General features: G+C 32.4%; 1 protein-coding gene across 1 annotated transcript; it reads left to right on the forward strand.

Moving 5' to 3' along the window:
* The first annotated feature begins 261 nt into the window (after window positions 1-261).
* On the forward strand, window positions 262-8,718 carry LOC108739415. Its single transcript, XM_018473306.2, has 3 exons — window positions 262-362; window positions 889-1,207; window positions 2,777-8,718. The coding sequence occupies exons 2-3, from the start codon at window positions 1,043-1,045 to the stop codon at window positions 3,062-3,064; spliced, it is 453 nt and encodes a 150-aa protein (XP_018328808.1). The 5' UTR covers window positions 262-362; window positions 889-1,042; the 3' UTR covers window positions 3,065-8,718.
* The last annotated feature ends 441 nt before the right edge of the window (window positions 8,719-9,159 follow it).

Genomic DNA, 9,159 nt, shown 5'->3' on the forward strand with positions numbered 1-9,159 from the left:
TTATTTAGCGATTATTTAGATTGTTAATGAGCCAACTAACTATAATTATTATAAATATCCTTCATGCATTCATATTTCTTAACATTTTACTGTCTATTAAATAAACCGTAACACGCAATTAGTAATTTTCTCATCCAAAACATCAATAAAAAGTAACAGTACATTCGGTACATGTAAGCTAAAGCGCGTGCGCTTTTGGGGGTAGACGGAAAAGGAAAAGGGTGGTTTTCACATTATAATTTATCAACCACATCATGGCGCTATATAGATCTAGTTTTTAGCCACAAACGGAATTATCTTGTGATTAATTATTTATTAATAGAGTGTAAAATACAAGTGAACAGAGATCAGAGTTCTCCAAGGTAAGATTATAGTATTTATTTATTATTCATCACAAAACTATTAAAATATCGGGTGTATTTCATTCATTCATATTCTCGTAGTCTATTATCGATAATGAATAACATTTGATTGAATAAAGTATGCACTTTTGTTTGTATCGATTAGATAATTGAAATAACTGATCGAAAGCCTTACCTAGTGACAGAGATTGTGCAAACATAGTAACAGGAAAGGCAAATCGATAAAATCCGTAATTTGATCATGATTGTGAAATTGACATTGTCTAGAAGATGACTTTCCTCTTATTTTTCTCTTTAGCAGTTATTATGTCAAGGGTTTTTCCTAAATGATCGTGTATGGTTTCATAAAGATGGGTTTTCCAAAGACTACAATTTTTTTTTGTAAATTGCCAAACTAAACTTCATATCTGCCAATAAAAGAGTTAAAAAGGGCGTTTTTTTATTATTATTAACTAAAAAACTAAATATCTTACCTGACTTCGAAGTAGGTATAGATAGTTTTAAGTAAACATTCCTTTTTTTTAAGGGGTTGCCAAGCAGGTAAATTAGCAACAATTACATCTCCCAAAAAACAGCAACTTCTCCCATTTTATGGGAAGAAGGTGAAATTGTACAACTATTGCAATAGACTAAAAAATAAAATAGAAAAAGTGGCGCCGTTTAAGTTTCGATTCCACAAAATGTCGAAGTCGGAGACTTCGTCGAGAAGTAGCTCTGCAGATTTGCCTGAAGAAGACGCCGATAACGAGAGCAGTCAAGACAACGACGCTATAGCCGAAGAATGTGAAAATGGAGATAGTTTTCCTTCCAGTCCGCCACCACCCTACGAAAGAGTTTTAGATGAGGTAAAACATTTAAGAAATTTAAAGTTTTTTTATCGCTTACTTATTATCTTATTTAAAAGCAATTTATAACTTTTAACGTTTTAACCCTAATTCATAAAGAATCGGCGATTAATGAACATTAGTTCTTATTAAATAGGAAATATTTCTTTTAACTTATAAAAAGGATGTTAATCAGTATTATTATTATTTAAGTCAATCAATTTTATTTTGAATCTGTGTCAATTGTTTAGTTTGTTATCCGAGCTACAACTAAGTTATGATCGTCATCATCATAACGTGTTCAGTCCGAAAACTGCTTGGACACGCACCTCCACTCTACTCATCTTGCATTTCTCCAAAAGTGGAGAACTCTACAACTTTGACTATTTGGAACTGTAATGTACTTAATCTAAGTCTACCTCTGCCCCTCTTAACTTCTGCTTCTGCTTCTAATACGACTCTAACTAGCCACTCATACCAGAGAAGGTGTCTAACGAACCTATTTCCCTTATTTCTGATTGTTTTCCATAGCGTTTTCCGTTCTCCTTCTTATTTAGTATTCATGAGGATCTTTTCAACATAAAGCCGGTATCTACCTATTCCCACCATTCCTGACAGGAGATTGGAGAAGGTTTGTCGCTCTATCTTCTCTTTGTACTACCTACAGTGTTGGTCGAATGTATTAATTTACATCTTTACATTTCTTCGAGACTGAAGCACCGTACATCTCCAACTTTGTTTAGAACAAAATAGAAGGAGGAGACCACTTCACACGTGGGCATTATCAGTCTCGCGTTGATAATGCCCACGTGTGAAGTGGGCGAAACACGTGTCCGCTCATATAAAATTTATTTGTGGTAATTAGGGGTGAGTATTCCTTTTAATTTTTTAATTTGTTTAGAACAGTAATCTAATCTAAGTCTAGCTCGGCCTTCTTAACTTTTGGTTCTGCTTCTAATACGTCTCCATCTAGCCCGTCATACCTGGAAAAGTGTCCTACCAACCTGTCTCTCCTATATCTGATTGACTTAGTGTCTTCGGTTTTCCTTCCTGTTCAGTATCCAGGATTGGCTGGCTTTAAGCTTTCTGTAGATTCCAAGCACCATGTACGTAAATGCTGCTGCAATAATGTTCCACAAACCATGATTGTTTTTTTGATCATTCTTCATTTTGCTTGTCTTATTTTCATCTGCCTAACAACCATCAATCAATCCATCCATCCATCCATCGAAGGTGTTCAATCTGATAGTTGGTTGGACACGCACCTCTACTTCCTATCTTGGGCAAATCTTGCATTTCTCCAAAACCGAAGTACCTTGAGAAGGTGTCCTACCAATCTTTCTCGCCTATTTCTTATTGGCTTCGATAATGCCTATCTGCTCTTATTATCCACGGTATTTTTAAATTCCACGTATCACACCACGTCTCAATAAGGTCGAAAATATCATTTTTTTCAATAAATCTATCAATTTTTGTTTTTTTGTGTGAATTTACTATTAATGTGTTACGTCTTTAAAGCGAATATTATCTTTTCCTCGTAGAATATTTGGCGGACTTAGTTGATTTTAGTCCTTTTTTTCCCATTTTTAGGAAAGTAGTGTGGATAAACCTCACTATACCCAAGAGGAGGTGACGACGCCAGAAGCGGGCCCTAAGATTTTTCACAAATCATCTAAAGAATTATACAAAGCTGTAGCTAAACAATTTGGCATTACCTGTAAAATGTCCGACCAATGTAGATGTTTAGATTGTCAAAGTCATTATTTCGACTGTGAATACGAACAGAACGAGAATAACAAATCAGACGGAGGCTTGGGTGCCGGATCTCCGATGTTCATTTCGGAAGTGATGCACGGGACCGCATGCGTTTTACTTTAAGCCATCATCAATCACCACGGGAGAAAGAACTGACGCTAATCAAGAATTTACTAGTTAGATACTTTGCAAAAGGGTATAGTAAGCTTAAATAAGTACTACTCATACTTGAAACAATTTTAAAATAAAAAAATGACTGAATATTATATTACCTATGAACATCATGGCTCTAAAATGTATAACTATGAGAGGACCTAACGTACATTCATTCACACATATACATGAATTCATGCATAGATACATTATATACCAGGTACTTGTAAGGCGATTTTATATTACGTATGTGTATAGATATGATGTCGAAATTAAGAAGAACAATGCGCTATTTTCATTAGACTCAACAGGTGTGATTTTTGGTTATTTTGAACTGTTGAAGTTCAAATTGGGCAGAGGTGAAAGAATAAGACGCTATAAGCAAATGTGGATTCAATCGATGGCCCATGGTGATGTCTAGAATATTTTGAAAATCGATGCGTACAATTTTGTAGAAAAGATTATCTCTCTACAGCATTTTGCGTATGTACAAAGTGTGACTTTAACCATTTGGATGACCGCAATCCCACCAATATTATTTGATCAGACTTTCAGAGTAGATTTCTATTAAATTAAGGTCAATTTCGGCTAGAAGAATTTACGTACCAACAACTAAGAAGCATCAAACTTTTTGATCATAAAATAGTCTGCCAAAATTTCATTAATTAAAAATATCGAAATGTACGAAAATGAAGATGACTTACCACAAAATCTGCAGAATCCCACTAAATGAGACATCCCAACTGAGTTCGTACTTTAGCCAAAACATGAATCGACCTTGAAGGTTCTGTTAAAAACCGGTAGTGGGACTGTGGCAATTTAGATAATCAAAAGTCACACATCCACGATTCAAAGAAATGCTATAGAAAAATGATCTCTTCGAACATTACACAACATTGTATGCATTGATTTTTAAAACATTCTAACACATCTAGTACAAAACCATGGACCAACTTGGGAACACTTGGAACCATGTTTTTTTGGTCAGTTCAAGGCGAAAAATTACTTTTTAACTGTCTTCATCGTGAGACAGTTATGCATGACGAAGAAGCAATCAGTTTCTGGTTTTAGTACTTTTTACATTTATCTAGGGGATGGATACTTAACACATTGTTATTGAGAAAATGTTCTTTGAAGGGTAAAAATTAAATATACAACTTTTATAACAGTTTTAAAAGTTTTGTAAATGAACGAAAACATAAGGAGAATGCCCCTTTTTGGCACATTTCTTTATTTTTAGGGAAGATTAGGTACTTTGGGGAAATTTTTTAGTAGAGTGCAGGGGCGTAGTTAACTTTCTGATTTATTCCTTTATTGGAGATTACAGACTCAAATGTCTTACCGGGAATACTTTTAATCTCCATAAGGAGGTACTTAAAAGTATAAACAAAACTGCGCTGGTAGTTACCAATATTGTGTGTAAGTTCAGTTTAAATTAGAACAGAGACGAACCTTGCATTTTATGTGAACCTTAAAAGTACCTACTATATCCTGCAGCTACGCCACTGGTTTATGTGATTCGTCCATTTCCAAATCGTGCGATATGCAAGGATCAAGGAGATTCAATAACATTTTATTAATTGTTATGCCATCCTCCAACTCAGTCCAAAATAAACTCATACCAAAGTTTTCCGATTTCTTAATAATAAATGTTTGCAGTTGACAAAATTAAAAAGAATGTTTTTTATGATAGTTACTTTGAATAAAGTTTTAAAACTGGTTGCTAAAGACAAAGTGCATAATGTCATGATGGTTTTCTTGTAGTAACAGTAACAATTATAATTGTCAATTGGTGTTCTTAAAATAGGATTTTTATAAGTATCATAATTAGGTGATTGATTAAAAATGGCGTTATGAATTTAACAGTGCTTTCGTAAAGATCTCATACGACAATTCGTCACTAAAGAAGGAAAAGTCATAAAATTGTAGCTAAAATTTAATAGTGTTGATTGTTGCTATCAATGTGGTTAATTTTTCTTATGAAATTTGAGATATAAATTTACCAAATGTAAAATTCCTTTATAAAAAAGACATCAAATTTATTGTTAAATCTACATTTAAATATTAATTTATTTGAGAAAACTGTACAGAGATTGATATCAATCAAACGCACAAGCGATCTTTTAGGTTTGAAAAAAATGGATTTTTTGATTTAGATTTTAAACAGTGAATCGGTCATGCACCTACTTAGGTCTGATTTTGTGAAATACTTTCTTCTAATATTCCTTTTATGTTGATTGAACCCATCGGTGTGCCAACATATAGTTTATGATCTATTTATGTATACCTACGGATTACCTAATATTAAATACCCAAATTGTTTTTTAAGATAATGTGAATGTTAGCTAGTAAGAGTTAAATGTACATAATATGTACAATACACTTGCAAGGTAGGTAAGGTAAACTAGGACTAAACTGTAATGATTACAGTTGTTTATATGTACTGATATGAAAAAGTAGACACATTAATGATGTAATGTACCTACTAATATTTCTAAAAGCGCTTGCACTAATTACATAGGTATATCTTAAGTATTTCTTTACCTTTCAGTAAGTACTTATATTTATTTTGAAAATGTGAATCTAATTTTGTAAGAAACGCGTAAATAACGAGACCAAAACGTTTGTACGTACAATTAAATTGTAAATTACTTTTACTTTACTATTAATACTTTACTATTATTATTAAATTACTATTACTTTTCTTCAATAAGTACTGCCATCTAGACGACTTGGGCCTGAAATTTAGCCGCTTAGAGTATAAAATGCAAGAACAAACGAAGATGAAACCATTTGTCCACGAAATGTTCCGTTTTCTTACTTTTATTACGATATAAAGTTGTTATTTTATTATTGTAAAATCTACATGCAAACGAATTTTTATAAGTAACTCGAGTTCATATTATATACGTCTGATTTCTATTAAATGTGAATCCAACATTTGCGAGAATCCTGTCAGAGTTTTGTACTGTAACAAGCCCTTTTGTGATTTAGAAAATTTTTCATTTTTTTTTCTTGTTGATTATTAGCATCAGACCAACAAACCGTTTTTAAGGGAAGCGAGATATTTTTTAAGTTTCCTTTTCTTTCATACGGAAATAGGAAAATTAAGTTTACGATTAAGAGCTTATCATTCCTTAAAATGACTACGTGAAGCACCTTTAAATATGTGTATAAATGATTGTGTCTATGTGCGATTTGTATAACGGGTGTGCGATATTGTCTATATTACACAAAAAATGCACAAATTAATGGCCTTCTTAATCTTTGAATGAGATTTCTAATGTATAAAGAAAACTTTATTTTGTATAAAAAAATATTCGCGAAAAATTGCCAAACAGTTTTGTGACTTAAAAAAACTGATTATCGTAAAAAAAAACAGACGACCAATCAGTTAAATATTTCTTGTATTACATGCATAGGTAGCGAGTACTTTTGGATGGTCTGCCATTTGAGATTGAAAACTTAAACTTTAAGGTATAATGTTTACTAAACTCCTAAACCTTAGAAGAGACCACATTTTTTAAATACATTAAAAACGTTCAAAATTTTATACTTATTATGTGACTTGGGCAAATTATTATTTCAAGGGCGTAGAATATGCCAATTTGTGGTTTAGGAATGTAATTAACTAATACACAGACGTATTAAGTATTTTTGTTTTCTAAATGAATTAGAACATATTGGTTAAAAGTCTTACAATGCTTGTTCGAATAATAATTGCCTATACTTAACTATTTGAAAGAGAAATTGAGCTTTGAGCTTTTTAGTATACAAAATATTGTCGGTCGAGTCCAATTTCAGAACAAAGTGGCTTTGCCTAGGCTAAACTAATTTATCTTAGCCTAGACCAAACTGGTTTGTTTTGGGTCTGTTACCGCCTAAACCCGATTTCTGAATAAACTAGCTGTGCCTAATCTAAAATAATTATTTTTTTATTAATTGTTACCGGTCGAACCTGATTTTAAGATTAACCAGTTTTGCCTAGGTCAAACTAATCTGTATCACTTACTCTCCTAGGCTAAACTAGTCGAAAGTGGATATAAAAAAGGAAAGATCTATTGTTACTGTACATTGTTAGATACTATAGCTTCCTCGGATAATGATTAATCTTGAATCTTGAAGTGAAATTGTAATTACGTTAATAAAATAGGAATGAAACTATCATATTATTATTTCTTGAAATGATTATGAATCAATTTTAAGAAAAGACGGCAGCAACAATCGATACTAACGATCCATATAGTTATCTCTTTAATTAAATTTTAATAGGGTCTTTTATTATTCGACCGAGCATCAATCTACATTGATGTTTATTAGTTAACAACTAATCGTAAAATATTATTATATTATTATTATCTATATTAGTTATATATTTCCAATGTATAGGGTGAAAATTGATGTTTATATTATTTAAATGAAAACAACATTAAAGTTACAAAAAGAAAAACTGGAAAACTTGAGAACTGTTTTGCTTATTACGAAAACTTATTGGTTCACAGTTTTCTTTGTTTCTTCTTGGTTAACATTTCATGAAATACCATGTGGTTAGCAGGCAATTTCTGCAGATGGCAATATCCTGCACGATTGATGTATGTCCTGCACGCCTGATGTCCTGACTGTTACTTACCAGATATTAACTTTCCTTATTATTATTGTTATTTTCTTGAACCAGATGTTGTTATTGTATAGTACAATTTTCAGTACTCCGTGAATGTTTGGTAGAGGTCGAGAAATGTGACTGTTTCAGTCCGGGGACGATTTAATTAGTAATAATAAATTAGTCCTTGCAACAAGCTTTTTGAATCGGTTTTTTTTTAAATCAAATTGTTTTAAGTGTACTCAAATCAAGGAGGATTGCTGGCTGTAAAGGTATTTCATTAGTTGATTTGATCTGTATTTATTTATTGATTTGGATAAGTACAATCCTTGCTTTAATATATTTTTATAAGTCTGTAGAAAATTGAGTTAAATTAAGTGCTTTGAACCAAAAAAGGCAAATAATAGGTAACAAAAGAATAGGTAACACTACATAAATATGAAATAATTTTATTTATTTACAACTATGGTTATGCTAAACATTAGGTATACATATTTCCTGAGGTTTTCTTTTAGTTTAGGGATATTAAAACAATGCTTTGTTTGGAGAATTATTAATTTTTCTCTCTATCAACTAAATTGAGAAAATAATCGCTCTAAATCTGACAATTTAATTTTTGTGCAGCAATCTCAAAATTGAGACAAGCCTTACGACTTCTCATTTATCAAAAGCCATATAGCTTTTTGGATGGTATGAGAAAATAAATAAATAATCAGACACATTCACGTTGTAGATACGCACGAAACACATTATCTTCCCTTTGCTTTGCGCAACCGGGAAGAAATTGTAAGTTAGCTGATTTATGAATAGAAATATTGTTATCTATATACTTATTATAAGTATATGTATATGTATGTGAAGCTACTTCATCACTGACTGGCAGAAAATTGCAGTACCTACAGATTAGATAGAAATATAATACCTACTGCTGTGTAAGAAATAGTAAACAGTACCTATTGTATTATACTTCGTTTACTTTCTGTAGCGATGTGATCTTCAGTTTGACCGGCGCAAAGTAGAAAAGAACAGCACTAGGCCAGAAAAGGAAGGAGACAACTCTCGGCCAAACGCTTAACCGGTGAGGAGCGTATAATCCGTACAGTACTGCACGGAAGAATTGGCCATTTTATCCACTACAATTGCANGTGGTCTGTATTCTGTCGAAACTGCCAGACGCGGATCGCGATTTCGATCTTTTTGGATCTCATCAGCGCGTCGCAGACAGCTCCGACAGAACACAGACCAACTTTTACGTAATCCTAAAATGTAGCATCGTGCTACAGATGGCGTTTACTGCGCCATTTGTAGTATTTTCTAAAACGCACTGTTAAGACAGCAGGTAAAAGTTGGCAACCGTTAAAGTTCAAGGTGACTACCGATTACCCGAAACTACTTTTTTTTTATTTTATGTGTTTTGTTTTGTTGTAGATAATTTCACATAATTTATTAGGCATTTATACTCGCT

Source organism: Agrilus planipennis, unplaced genomic scaffold (assembly GCF_000699045.2).
Source record: "Agrilus planipennis isolate EAB-ADULT unplaced genomic scaffold, Apla_2.0 scaffold123, whole genome shotgun sequence".
Lineage (NCBI taxonomy): Eukaryota > Metazoa > Arthropoda > Insecta > Coleoptera > Buprestidae > Agrilus > Agrilus planipennis.

Excerpts from the sequence above, each read along its gene's own strand:
- LOC108739415 (XM_018473306.2), top strand. The coding sequence starts at position 1,043 with ATGTCGAAGTCGGAGACTTCGTCGAGAAGTAGCTCTGCAGATTTGCCT. Across the intron at positions 1,208-2,776 it reads ACGAAAGAGTTTTAGATGAG|GAAAGTAGTGTGGATAAACC; the intron begins GTAAAACATTTA and ends TCCCATTTTTAG.